This window comes from Dendropsophus ebraccatus, chromosome 4 (assembly GCF_027789765.1).
Source record: "Dendropsophus ebraccatus isolate aDenEbr1 chromosome 4, aDenEbr1.pat, whole genome shotgun sequence".
Classification (NCBI taxonomy): Eukaryota; Metazoa; Chordata; class Amphibia; order Anura; family Hylidae; genus Dendropsophus; species Dendropsophus ebraccatus.
In genome coordinates, this window is record NC_091457.1 from 138,164,412 (window position 1) to 138,179,437 (window position 15,026).

General features: G+C 41.8%; 1 protein-coding gene across 1 annotated transcript; it reads left to right on the forward strand.

The window, feature by feature from the left end:
- Nucleotides 1–2,914: 2,914 nt before the first annotated feature.
- Nucleotides 2,915–6,933, forward strand: LOC138788833 (thiosulfate sulfurtransferase-like). Its single transcript, XM_069967158.1, has 2 exons — nucleotides 2,915–3,547; nucleotides 5,754–6,933. Exons 1-2 carry the CDS (start codon nucleotides 2,962–2,964, stop codon nucleotides 6,044–6,046), a joined length of 879 nt encoding a protein of 292 aa, XP_069823259.1. The 5' UTR covers nucleotides 2,915–2,961; the 3' UTR covers nucleotides 6,047–6,933.
- The last annotated feature ends 8,093 nt before the right edge of the window (nucleotides 6,934–15,026 follow it).

Below are 15,026 nucleotides of genomic sequence, written 5' to 3' on the forward strand. Positions count from 1 at the left end.
AAGCATGTGACCATACCCCGCCCCTAATGTCCACCACTGTGCCTGTATATGCCTATGGAGGACACAGAGGGCAGGGTACCGTCACATGCTCCTCTATGTCGGCCATCTTATGGACAGAAAGGCCCATTTGACATACAAACCAGGACAGCACAGCCTGGAGGAGGGGAGCCTGAGGTACAGGTCTTATTTTAGCCCTATGATGTACATAGGGAGATGTTGTCAATAAGTGCTGTGAGTACATAGTTAATACGGTTGAAAAAAGACACATGTTCATCAAGTTTAACCAAGGAGGGGATGGATGCAGGGAAAGGGGATAAACAAGGAGGGGATGGATGCAGGGAAAGGGGATAAACAAGGAGGGGATGGATGCAGAGAAATGGGATAAACAAGGAGGGGATGGATGCAGAGAAAGGGGATAAACAAGGAGGGGATGCATGCAGAGAAAGGGGGCTGATGATGATAGGTTCTAAACATATGTATTTATGTTATTTTGGTCTAAGAACTTGTCTAGGCCGGTTTTGAAACCCTCTACTGTTTTTGCTGTGACCAGATCCTGGGGTAGACTGTTCCATATATTCACTGTTCTCATGGTAAAGAAGACTTGTCGCCTCTGGAGATTGAACCTTTTTTTTCTCCAGGCGGAGGCAGTGCCCCCTTGTCCTTTAAGGGGTTTTTACCCGGAACATATTTTCCCCATATTTCTTGAAGGGGCTATTTATATATTTAAATATAATAATCATATCTCCCCTTAAACTTCTAGAGACTAAACAAACTAATTTTTTTTAATCTTTCCTCCTAACTAAGATGCTCCGTCTTTGTACCCTCTCCAGCTCTAGAACATTCTTTTTATAAATCAGGTTCCAAAACTGGACGGCATACTCCAGATGAGGCCGCACCAAAGCTTTATAAAGCGGTAATATTATATCCCTGTTTTAATGCATGACAATATCCTGCTGGCCTTAGAAGCCGCTGACTGACATTGTGTGCTGTTCTGTAGTCTATTATCTACAAGTATACCCAGATCCTTCTCTATCAGTGACTCTCCCAGAGTAACTCCCCCTAGGACATATGATGCATGTGGGTTATTAGTACCCAGGTGCATAATTTTACATTTATCCACATTGAACCTCATTTGCCAAGTGGACGCCCAAACACTCAGTGTGTCTAAGTCATCCTGTAACATCTGCACATCCTCCATAGACTGTACTGTACTACAAAGCTTGGTGTCATCTGCAAAGAAACATTGCTGTTGCTTTCATCCTCAATATCATTAACAAACAAATTAAACAGAAGGGGCCCAGTACTGACCCTTGGGGTACACCACTTATAGGAATCATTGACTCTCTGGGTACAAGTATTAAGCCAGTTTTCAATACAGTTACAGACTTAAAGGGGTTATCCAGCGCTACAAAAACATGGCCACTTTTCCCCCTCTGTTGTCTCCAGTTGGGGTGGGGTTTCAAACTCAGTTCCATTGAAGTAAATGGAGCTTAATTGCAAAGCACATCTGAACTGGGGACAAGAGAGGGAGGAAAGTGGCCATGTTTTTGTAGCGCTGGATAACTCCTTTAACTTTCCAAACCCATAGACCTTAACTGACCCATCAAACGCCTATGAGGGACTGTGTCAAACGCTTTTGCAAAATCCAGGTACACTATATCCACAGCCACCCACTTATCCAGGCTTCTACTCATCTCTTCATAGAAACATATTAGGTTGGTTTGACAGCTTCTATCCTTAGTAAAACTATGCTGGTTATCACTTATAATACTATTACCCCCTATATAGTCCTGGATGTAGTCCCTTATAAGCCCCTCAAATAGTTTCCCCACAATGAACGTGGATGGGTCTATAGTTACCTGGGGAAGTCCTAGAGCCCTTTTTGAAGATTGGCACTACATTTGCCTTACGCCAGTCCCTCAACACAATACCAGTCACCAAAGAATCACTGAATATTTCATACAAGGGCAAAGAAATTACAGAATACTACTAATTACTAGAGTACAAATACTAGACACTAAACAATGTTAATATAGGCTGTGTTCACATGTACAGGATCCGCAACCAATGCAACCAATATTGATCATTTAAATGACCACTAAAGATCCAGTTGGCTGATAATCAGGTGTTTTCTTGTTATCATTATACACATTTACACATTTTATCAGGAAAGTGCATGCCTGTGAATGCTCATTTGCAATAAATTTGCAATAAATTGGCCCATGTAAAGGGCCCTAGAGACAGACAGCCTACAACTCTAGAAGAATCATAGAAGAATATGTGGTGGAGCCCATTACCCCAGAGACAGTGAATGTTACGTGTATGTTTTGCAAGTGCCAAGCAACTGAATGTCTCAGTATGGGAAGCAAGAGGAAGCAAAGTCTGGTTTGCGCAACAGATGTACATCCTGAAAGTGTGCATGGAGCAATAGTGAACACAGATATAGCGTGTGATACGTTGGGGTCTGTTTTCTCACTTTTGACGAGTTACGAATAAAGATCGACGTATTTCCTTGCATTTTATTTATTTCACTCCTGTATAAATTTTTGTCAAAATTTGTGGGATTATACTGACTGGTACACCATAATAGAAAAACAAGACCCAATATAACATCATTATTTAAAGAATAATAATAATAATAATAATAATAAAAAGTTGTGGCTGCAAAAATTCAGAGAAGCAGATATGCAGAAAGTCCTAAGAATAGATGAAATGGTTAACAGAACGTCCAGTGTAAGTAAACACAGAATAGTAAGAGGTGTGTGATCAGACTTCTCGGCTCTATCGTGAACTAAAACTTGTAACGTGGTTTTAAATACGGTTGAACAAATAAAGAATGATTGACTGATAAACAGCTGTAGTTCCGCCTCCTGGAAGCGATCCAAGTGCAGTCTGAATACCAACCTCCCTGTGTTGTAAAATAAGCGCTGTGCCCTGCCAAACTATTGAGAGACCTGCAGCATGTCACAACTCTCCCGAGCTCTCGTATCCATAAACTGGCTCTCTGAGGCCTTGAAAACTTGTAAGCCAGGCCCAGCTCTGCGCGTCCTGGATGCCTCCTTCTACTATCCACCCATCAGAGATGGACGCAAGGAGTATGAAGAGAAGCATATCCCTGGAGCTTTATACTTCGACATAGATGAATGTAAAGACAAGACATCTCCATATGAAGTGATGCTCCCCAGCGTGGCTCATTTTGCCAACTACGTGGGAAATCTTGGCATAAACAATGACTCCCATGTTGTGATATATGATGCCGATCAAGTGGGTATTTACTACTCTGCAAGAGCCTGGTTTATGTTTAGGGTTTTTGGGCACCAGAAAGTTTCTGTTCTTAATGGGGGCTTCAGAAACTGGGTCAAGCAAGGCCTTCCCGTGACGTCGGAGGTGGTGAAGCCAAAGCCGGAGTCTTATCGGGCGTTGCTGAACCCTTTGCTGGTGAAGACATTTGAGGACATCCAAAGGAACAGGAATACTAAAGAATTCCAGTTAGTAGATTCACGTTCTGAAGGGCGATACAAGGGTACGGAGCCAGAGCCTGGCGAAGGTAAAACTTGGCAGAGTTATAGTCATGGTATAGAACTATAAGGGTATGTTCACACCTACTATATATGTTGTGGGTTTTATCATTGACTTACAGGCAGAAAACTTACAGGAAGTTTGGAGCAGTCAGCATAACTTACTAAGACTTGTCTGACTTATTATTGGGAGTTGATCCAGGACTGTAGATTTCTGCATAGTCATCACTGTTTTTCTTGCTCAAGCTGAACCGCCATAATCCACATATCTGTGGGAATAAAGCTGGTGACTGCCCAACTAGACAGACGTTTTAGAACAAGTAGCTACTGAGTTGTATATACCTGATAGATGTGCAATAATACACGGTGTAGAATTAACTACTAAGGGTCCTTTTACACAACCCGACATGGGGTCGTGCAAGGATGCAAACGATCACTCATAAGCGAGATAGACGTTTGTTTGCAGTGCCTTTACCTCGGTTGATTGCGTCCTTTGGGCAGGCCATAAAATGGATTGTTATTGGCCACACATATTGTGACAGCACGGATATGCATAAAAATCCATGCTGTCTGTTTCCAGATCACATGCAGTGCATACCTTCTGTGCTTCTTGTGATCCGGCATCCTGCTCTACTGGCTTTCCCATCAGTCAATCTGGAGGCTGATGGTAAGTACGCACTGTTTGTGATCTGGAAGCTGAGAGTACAGATATATGTGGGACAATTATCTGTGCCAACAGTTTACCTCTGCTATTGGCTTCATATCCCCTGTTTACACAAGGAGTTGTGTGGCCAATAGCAATAAATAAGTAGCACAAAAGATGCAATCAGCCGATTTCCGACTCCTCAGCCAATTATCACTTTTACATGGTCCGATAATCGGCCTAAGAAACATTTCTAGCAACGTTCCTGGACCATAATCAGCCATTGTAAAAGGCCCTTAACATTATAGGAAGCAGAGGTGACTGTACTATATGTCAATGATGCAAAATGACATCCAATTGTGGTGTGTTTCACATAAATACACCATTGGGGCACTTGTAGCTAACAATTTTGCATATAGTGACGTTATTTGGGCAACGTTAAAGATATGTGGTGGCCGTTCATTCCCCACACCCTGATTTTTTGTTTAAAATGTGATTTTTAATGTAATTTTCTTGCAGGTAAACCACTTTCTTAAGGGTTGTTCTGGGCAAAAGTGATAGATTGATTGATGATTCTTTGGATAGGCGACCAATAGGCAGGGTGCTGTACAGTGATCCGTTGTTCTAGAGAGCCATGGCACCTGGATGGATGCAGTTAAAGGGGTTATCCAGCGCTACAAAAACATGGCCACATTTCCCCCTACTGTTGTCTCCATTTCAAGTGTGGTTTGCAATTAAGCTCCATTTACTTCAATGGAACTGAGTTTCCTAACCCCACCCAAACCGGACACAACAGTAGGAGAAAAGTGGCCATGTTTTTGTAGCGCTGGTTAACCCCTTTAACAGAGATGGAAGCCTCAGCTCTGTACATTGTGTAGTGGCCTGTTGTATTACTACAGTTCAGTTCCCTTTCACTTCACTGAGAACTGAGCTGCAGTGACCCGGAACAGCTGGTACACAGCGTATAGAGCCGAGGCTTCCCACTCCATCCAATGTGCACTTCAGGGTACCAAAGCTCTGCAGAACAGCTGATCATTGGACGAGTCAGGTGTTGCCATCCCACTGAGAAGCCATTGGTGACCTATAGTAAAGACAAGCCGTTGATCTTTCTTAAATGGCTGAATACCATTTTAGAATCCCAAGAGACCTCATTGGAGTCAAAATGCTTAACACCATGGCAAAAACACAAAGCCAATGGGGTTCGTAAGGTGCCGTTGGCAACCAATGTGTAAGGGATCTGGAACTGCCATAATTTCTAATTTTATTTTCCTATGGCAGAACAGAAACCAAAAAAATTAGAGCAGATACATAATACACCCACAATGGAAACTGCTGCAGTGATACTGATGACATCATCAGAGGTGACATCACAAAGTCAGAAACATCCCCTATGAAGTTACATCCTTGGTACGATTACCTGCTATGGAGACTTAAAAGGGGTTGTGCCTTACCTGAGAAACTTTCCAAGAGAGTTAACACCACCAAGTTTGTGCTGTCACCCCTATGAAGTCATGGCTATGGCATAGGCATCTACCATACAGCCATATATAGTTTATCAATGTGTTCTCATGATCTCTGTTTATTCCTTATAGGTATTTACCCTGGTCATATTCCTGGATCCTTAAACCTCCCATTTACAAGTTTATTGACAGAAGACGGGTTTGAGAAGTCCCCAGAAGAAATGAGACAACTTTTTCAGCAAAAAGGAATTGACCTGACACAGCCTCTGACCATTACCTGCCGGCGCGGTGTTACCGCCTGCCAGCTGGTACTGGCCTCCTATATTTTGGGCAAGAAAGATACTGCCGTCTATGATGGGTCATGGTATGAATGGTTCCATCGGTGTAAACCAGAGGACAGAGTCACCGAGTGGAAGGACAAGTGATGAGTAAGAGGATGCACCATCACTGTGAATGTGACATGATCTACGGGTATACAGTATAACAGGAAAATAAAAGAAATGGTCAACTATAGTAAGATTTAAAGGATTTTTCCTCATCTGTAAACTCGCCACCAGTTAAAAGTTAAACCAGTCAGATTTCGTTTTTTGCATATTTCTATTCCAATATGGCAGCCAATCTGGTGTCTGTAGGAAAGAAAATTGGTTGCCGTCTTTGCAAAAATAAATCAGAATTTAAAGCAGCATATAAAGTATATATCTATATACCGTATGTATTTTATTAATGGAAATGTTAAAGGGAAACGCCAGATATAAAAGATATCCCAAACTGTTTACATGGCTACATAGTGAGACTATCCATACCTTTATAGTAGTCATCCAAAGCTGCAATCACATAAAAAATGCTTTTTATTGCTTCTGTTAAGTGTCATAGAGGCATGGCACGTTCACTTGAGTGCACCAGTGCCCTGGCCACGCCTCTATGACACTTAAGTTTGTCAATAAAGAACATTTTTCGGTGATTGCAGCCACAGACAACTACAATAAGGGCTTGGATCGCTCACTGCTACGCAGCCCTGTGAGCAGTTTGAATGTCCTTTCCTTTTAATATCTCCATGAACAAAATATGTATATATATATATATATATACATATATATATATATTACTATGTGACCACTTATACACTTTGGTCGGGAGTCTCCTTTAAGTTGTATGTTGGTCTGTAGGTGGTGGCAGGTGTTTGGCTAACACTAATTTCTCTGGTGATGGAGATATCTGAGATACTTTATTACTTACGTCTATCTGTTCTTCATTACTGGTGTACAATGTACTAATTTACTTAAATAAATCTATTCTTTATATTCAAGAATGATCTTCGGTGTTTTGAAATGCCTTTGTCCACATATATACATCAGCCCCCTATGTACACCCATGTAGTATATTGCATTGATAGCTGCTATAACATTATAGATGCACTGGAAGCCATAAAGCTAAGGATCATACACGGACAAAGCAATGAATATTGATTGTTTCACCAAGACAATTCAACAACGACCCCATTATAGCCAATTATGTCCATGGCCATCCTTAGTATCTGTCCAATAATAAATCTGGGGGCTTCTTTTTTTTTCTGGTTCTGCTGTATGACGGAGCACAACAAACAACAGGCTCAATTTTCCTAAAAAAACGGTGACGTCACGAATCAGAGCAGGGTGTAATTCCTATAAAGGGTCCAGCAGGGGGCGCAACGTATGGAGAAATTACATATTAAAAATAACTATATCACAAGTGCCAGCAGCCCCATCCACGGCACATAGGATGGGGCTGCTGGCACAAGTATAAGTTACAAGAAAGAAGTAAGGATATATAATCATCTCTAGTCATGGAAATATATATGTTGTTATAGGAGCTGTACCTGTAAAATGGTAGGAGGTGTTTCAATCAAAACTTTTTGAAAACTTCTTTTTTTTAAAACTTTGGATACAATGATGCAATAACAATGGTTGCAGAACTGTACATAGCCCTTAGCTGTACCTCTCATTTTAATGAAAATGAAATGGCGCAGCACTTTCCAAGATGTTCATTTTCTCGACAGAGCGCTGCCCGTACCCTGTAATCTGCAGAAATCTATACACGGTGTTCAAAGCTCTTTGAAACATTATTGAAGGAGTTTATAAATGTTTGCTCTGGAATATCTCTACTGTTGTTGGGAAGACGTCTTGTGTGAGAGATGTTTCTCACTTTGTCAGCTGGTAATGGCTCCTTACAGATGCTATCCAAAGCTTTTATGACGAATGTGATGACTGTCAATTGTCATATACCGAGAAACTAGGAGTAAGTGAACTTTGATATATTGTAGAAGAAAAGCCAGCTGCCCTTTGTGTTTAGAAGATAAGTACAATAATCATCTGAACTCTATACACTTCTCAATTTTAACATCTTATAAAGCTCTATTATTCTACTCGCTTGTTAACTCCTTAAGAACACACCCAGTTTTTATTTGTATTTCCTTTAATTCCTCCTTGCCTTCTAAGAGCCTTATGCTTTTCCATTGAAAGAGCTGCAACCACTAGATCACTTATCCAGTACACTGCAAGTCCTACGTATTGCAGTGTACTGTCATTCTCACTATTAACCCTTACAGCTTACCTTTAGGAGCCCTCTCATGGCAGCCACAGTGACCTTCAGACAATCAATCAGCATCCTGCCATTGACACTTTACAGGATCAGCACCTGTCATCTAACTGCCTAGTTGCTCTTTTCAATGTTATTATACTAGGGATACTTTTTTTATGTATGCATTTCTTCTGCTTCGTCCATCACTATTTTACATCCGGCCACATACATATGACCATGCTAAATCATCCATATACTGTGAGCATAGAAACATAGAAGATTAACAGCAGAAGAAGACCACTGGGTCCATCTAGTCCGCCCTTTTAGTATTTCCCTTCTTATTATCTTAGGATAGATGTATGTGTATCCCAGGCAGGTTTAAATTCTGTTATAGTAGATTTACCAACTTTTTTCCCAAAATAACCTTTCACTGTGTCCTCTTGTTCTTGAGTTCAGTTTTTACTAAAAACATTTCCGCCCTGGACCTTATTTAGTCCTTTAACATACTTTAAAGGTTTTGATCATGTGCAGGTCTGTTTTATTCTATGGGTCAATGTACCTAACCATGGATTACACAATCTATGCATGCAGTCTGGACTACTAAAAAATAAAATAAAAAATAGGACATTTGATTGTACGGTCTGGATTTGCAGTCTGGGCTCCTATATTTCTAATTTGTGCAGGGTGTATGACTGCGGGTGGCTATGACACTTCATGGGGCCTCCATGCGGTCAGCTAAACCACAATGGTCATATTCAAGAGGCCTAAAATAGAGTGTGTACTGACTTAGGTGGGGGTTCCCGAGTTGGCCCTTGGCAGAAGAAGAAAAACCTCCTGCTTTCCTATAGAGCTCCCAGACAGACTTAGATGAGGCACTGCTTCATAGTGAGGTGAGAACTATGATGTATAATAAAGCCAATGTATAATAAAGATTAGATATATTACAGCTTTTGGTGTTGCTACAGATTTTTGTAGGTTAGGCGAATTTTTAGGTGGCAACCAGTTAGATGATGATACTGCAGTGAAACGGCAACTAGTGTGAACACAACCTTGCACAGGCTGATTATTGTGAACTGGTATTCTGTAATAGGAGAGTATGGCACAATCCCTATAGTATCAGAACAGGCTGTAAACAGGCACTATCCTCAGCTGACTGCTGTGCGGCTTCCTGGAAAGATATCCAATGTAAAAAGCTAAGCAGCATATAATAGTTTTTTCCTTATTGACTAACAGCAGTGTCTTTGGTAGATTGGATAGATTTTTACTTTGACTGCAGTCTTGTCTTAAAGACAAATAATCCAATTTGGACCATTTGTCTTTATAACAAGATTGTGGTGGTTTATATCCCTCCGGATTATCACTCAGTGTCAGGGCCCTGGGAGGAGAATAGTGCCGAGAACTTGTACTGAAATGCCTGGGCCCTGAGAGATTCCCTGCTTCACGAAAGGTAAGGTCATACACTGTATGTTAGCTGAAAAAATATATTAACCTAAACTCCCTATTTATGTAGGGAAATATTGTTAAACGTAATATAAAAATAAAGAGTTTTAAAGGGATAGTTCATGAAAAAAAAAATTCTTTCAAATCAACTGGTGCCATAAAGTGCCAAAGATTTGTAATTTACTTTTATTTTTTATTTTTTTTTAAATCTCGTACTTTTCAGCTGCTGAATGTCCTGCAGGAAGTGGTGTATTCTTTCCAGTCTGACACAGTGCTCTTTCCTGCCACCTCTGTCCATGACAGGAACTGTCCAGAGCAGTAGCAAATCCCCATAGAAAACCTCTCATGCTCTCCAGACTGGAAAGAATACACCACTTCCTGTAGGGCATACAGCAGCTGATAATTATCGTAAGATTTGAGATTTTTTAAAAGAAGTAACTTACAAATCTCTGGCACTTTCTGGCACCAGTTAATTTGAAATAATTATTATTTTTTTCTGTGAAGTACCCCTTTAACATCATATATGTATATACTGCTGTTTTGGAGTTGCTCAGATCATTACGCTTGCTAATTTTAAATGCTTCCAATACTTCAATAAGGAATTGCCTGTTAACCTGCTGCCTTATATGTCCCACCCTCTTACATGCTACATCCACCACAGTCACAAGGTAACCAGCCTTATTTTCTCTATCTAGCAGTGGTTTCAGTCATCAGAAATGGACCTAACAGGCCAGTCCCAGTGCAGATGTCTTATGACTCCTGAGCCAATATCAATAATATCAATATTATATATATTCAGTTAGAATTCCCTAGAACTTCCTAGAAAAATCAGAAGTAACCCCATATCGTGTGTGCCCTGGACTGCACCTGATGGATGTATTAAAGGGAAACTCCAGGTAGAGGTTAAAAAAAAATGAAACTTCTGCAGAAGCATAACGCATTACCTACCTGTCTATCCCAGTTTTGAAACTACCAAAAATCCATTTGTTTCAGGTTTTTTTTGCTCTGTATTGTGTTTCTGTCTTTCCTGATTTAGCATTTCCCAGAATACAATGCTTTCCCTCAGTTGACCATCACAGCCCCCACCCATCCCAATCAGTAAAATTAGTGCAGCAGCTGCTTCTGGCTGGTCAGAGATGGTGAATCACTCAGGGGATTCGGGGATCCAGCCAAGCCTCCTGTGAGATCACGCCCTGCCCCCTGTCTGCATCATCAGCTGTGCTCAGCAAACACATACAATGTGAGACAGAGGCATGGAAGATTTGTCTCCTAAGGGGGGGATAGCAGAAGGAGCAGGAGACAATGTGAATTGGCACAGAGGCCATTTTTTTCACTTCCTGGATTTCTATCATCTACCAGTGTGGCAGAACTGTACAGGTACAGTAATACATTATATAGACACATCTATATAACTTTTAATGTACTTTTAATAGAAAACAAGTTTTTCTTATCCGGAGTTCCCCTTTAACTAAGATCTGAGAGGATTACAATGTTGAGTGTTTGGTAACCACCTTCTCCTTTTGGGAGCCAACCTTCAGTCATCTTTCACGTCAATTCAGGAATAGCTCAGGAACTACTCATCTGACTATACTGACTCTATGGTGTGTTAGGCTAGATGGCGAGGTGTTAATGTCATGACACTAGTGCTTGTCCAGCACACAGGTATGATGTTGGTACCTGCTTGTTTTGTGTGGCTAGATGTGGTCGGTAACCTGCCGGGTTCTTGCGGGTCCCTTGGGCTCTTGTCATGGTAGTCCTGAGTGGAGGCATGAGGAAGGAGGAGCCTATCCTCTGAAACGTCCGCAGGACACCAGGTGGACGCGTGGGTGAATGTAGCAGCCTGTAAGCTATTGTGTACCAGCACCTTGGAATAAGAACATCTTATGCATGGACTTATGGTCATAGTTCGTGGATTTCTGGAGGACTGCGGTCTGGAGGTGTACAGGTACAGGTGTAAAAACACTAGGTTTTGTTTCTTGCTAAACTACAATTCCCATCATGCCTGCGCAGCCAAAGCACTAATGGTAATTGCAGTTCTGCAACAGTTTGAGGGCTGGAGGTTCCCATCACTGTCATAGTACCCACAGTGCAATTAAAAAAGATCTATATCCAGAGGTGTCCATAGCCTTAGATATTATTATTGTATATTTGGCTATAATGAGAAATCAATGTGATTAATAATGTTTTTTATAGAGTTCTCTGCATGGTTATGAATCGTCACAGTGATGTAAATGGTACCAGGGCTCTAAAGATAAAAAATGTCTTCAGCCCAAGTGTTGGATCATTGCCGGATGACTCAGGTTGTTCTGGCTGCAGTGTCACCGATGAGTTGTAGCAGTACAAATGGAAAAGGTACTATATGATGATACTGTACTATATGATGGATACGGCACAATACGTTGGATACGGTACTATACGTTGGATATGGTACTGTTAGGAACGGCAAGGGAAAACACAGACGTGCAGTCCCTAATGCTAAACGCGCCCCAAATGTCCCTACCTACTTGCCGCATCCTGCCCTGGGTGGCAGTGGGCAACTGGGCGGCGTTCCCTGTACTGCGGCAAGTGTTTCCCCAAAAGCAAGAAGACAATACAAAGCACAAAAAGGGGTGGTCAGCGGTCTGAGTCGGCAACGCACGGGAAGCAAAGGTACCAAAATGGTATCCGGAAGAGTAGTCGAGGTCACAAAATCCAAAGGTCAAAATACACAGGATAGTCAGGTCACAAATGCTAGATCAAGGAGGGACTAGGCTCTATCACAGGCAAAGAACTTGAGGCAAGTGAAAGTACTCATAGGACTAGAAGTCTCATCCCAGCCCAGATACTAACAGCTAACTGGGAGATTCAGTTGTCAGTCAAATCACTGTGATCACAAACACCTAGGGGTTCATTTATCAAACTAATTGTGCCTGTTTTTAGTCTAATATATCTAGTTTGCGCTCAAAATAAATCTAATAGGAATTTTTTACACAAGACTATCCAAATTAGATGCGACTTTTTAAATTAGATTTTTTGTTGTTAATTAAATTGAAAGTGCGCCAGAATTCTTTTTTAGCTAAATTTATTAACTGCGCAATTTTTTAAAAAGTCGCATATATTGGCGCATCGCTATGTCTGCTTCAAACCAGGTGAATTTATTAGACTAATTAAAAGACCATTATTTTTAAGTCACATTTACTATGCTATTAGACAATTTACATAAATTTGACTAAACACATTAGATTGGAAATTATACCAAAACATCTTTGACAAAATCGTGTTTTTAGATTTGTTAGTAAATATCCCCCCTAGTGCTGATCAGCAGGTGGAGTGCAACACTGGACACTGCTACAACCTGCAGGAGCAGCAGAGCTGAGCAGAAACATAAGGAGTATTCTGGCTGCTATGGACGCCGAGCCGAACGCATGGCCCGAGTCCTAACAGGTACTATACGATGGATACGGTACTATACGATGGATACAGTACTATACCATGGATACGGTACTATACAATGGATACGGTACTATACGATGCATACGGTACTATACAATGGATAAGGTACTATACGATGGATACGATACTATACAATGGATACGGTACTATACGATGGATACGGTACTATATGATGGCTCCTTTCAGGGACAGATCCTCTATGTAGGAAATTAATGAAGCAGATTTACCAATGTATACATGTGGGCAGGATGCAATATTTAGGTATCTCCAATACATATCATGTGAACAATTTTTTCAGATTTAACCCCCCCACCCCACCCCAAAAAAAAAACCATATTTATTAACCCATTCATGACCAGGACTATTTAGGGTCCAAATATATATATATATAATTTTTTTTTTATTATTTTTTTTTATGTTTTATGCTAGGATTTAAAGAGGGTTTGAGTCTCTCAGGCTCTTTTAAAGCTCCCAATATCACCCTGGTTAATTGTTCAGTTTCCTATTAGAAGTTTTGCTGCTACATAAACCAGTCACATGACCTGTAGAGCAGTCTTTCTCCCCCATACTAGGTGATCATGTGATCTGTCATTATGCTGGCCCCAATGTACGTGATGTCACTGCCCACAGCCCTCTTACATTCTTGACTCTGGTCTGTAGCCTCACTCTTCCATGTCTCCTTAGGCTTCCTTAGAACAATGCAGGAAACAATAATGCGGCTTCCTATACTGCACTTGTGTCACACTGAAGACTCCCCCCTGCAGCCCTCTGTATAACAGAGCATACTGCCACAGTACCATCATGGTAGTACCCTTCTTTTACTGCGATTTAGTGGCTCTTGTAGAGCGAGAAGTGATAGTAGCCATCGTTTGCTCTGTAGAGACTGCTGCACACAGCAATACAGCTGTCCGGCTTCCTCCGGTGGATTGTATATTCAAATAAGGGGGGGGGGCCTTGCACTGTATCAGTAGTAGTGCTTTGTGTGCTGGATCAGAGTGGGGGAGAAGGGGCCTGGACATTCCCGCAGTTCCGCATGTTCTAGAATACACTGACGTTGAGACACGTGATGGTGTCTCTGCGGTGTTTTGGTTGATCTCCCTGAGGTCAACCAGCGTCCTTTTGCATGCACATACTAGTCATTGCTCCCACTAGCCAGAAACCTACTCCACACTGATGAGGGGCAAAAACCCCGAAACAGCTGTCTGTGGATGGATACCTTGCTGAGGTGGTTTCCTTGACTGGAGAACAGTTTGGCTTGGTTGTTCCTTCTCGGAGGGAAGATCTGGCTAGTTCACTGACGTCGAGACATGTGATGGTGTCTCTGCAGTGTTCTTTTGCATATTCGATTTCCCAGGGGGCAATGTTCTAGAATACACTGACGTTGAGACACGTGATGGTGTCTCTGCGGTGTTTTGGTTGATCTCCCTGAGGTCAACCAGCGTCCTTTTGCATGCACATACTAGTCATTGCTCCCACTAGCCAGAAACCTACTCCACACTGATGAGGGGCAAAAACCCCGAAACAGCTGTCTGTGGATGGATACCTTGCTGAGGTGGTTTCCTTGACTGGAGAACGCTTTGGCTTGGTTGTTCCTTCCCGGAGGGAAGGTCTGGCTAGTTCACTGACGTCGAGACATGTGATGGTGTCTCTGCAGTGTTCTTTTGCATATTCGATTTCCCAGGGGGCAATGTTCTAGAATACACTGACGTTGAGACACGTGATGGTGTCTCTGCGGTGTTTTGGTTGATCTCCCTGAGGTCAACCAGCGTCCTTTTGCATGCACATACTAGTCATTGCTCCCACTAGCCAGAAACCTACTCCACACTGATGAGGGGCAAAAACCCCGAAACAGCTGTCTGTGGATGGATACCTTGCTGAGGTGGTTTCCTTGACTGGAGAACGCTTTGGCTTGGTTGTTCCTTCCCGGAGGGAAGGTCTGGCTAGTTCACTGACGTCGAGACATGTGATGGTGTCTCT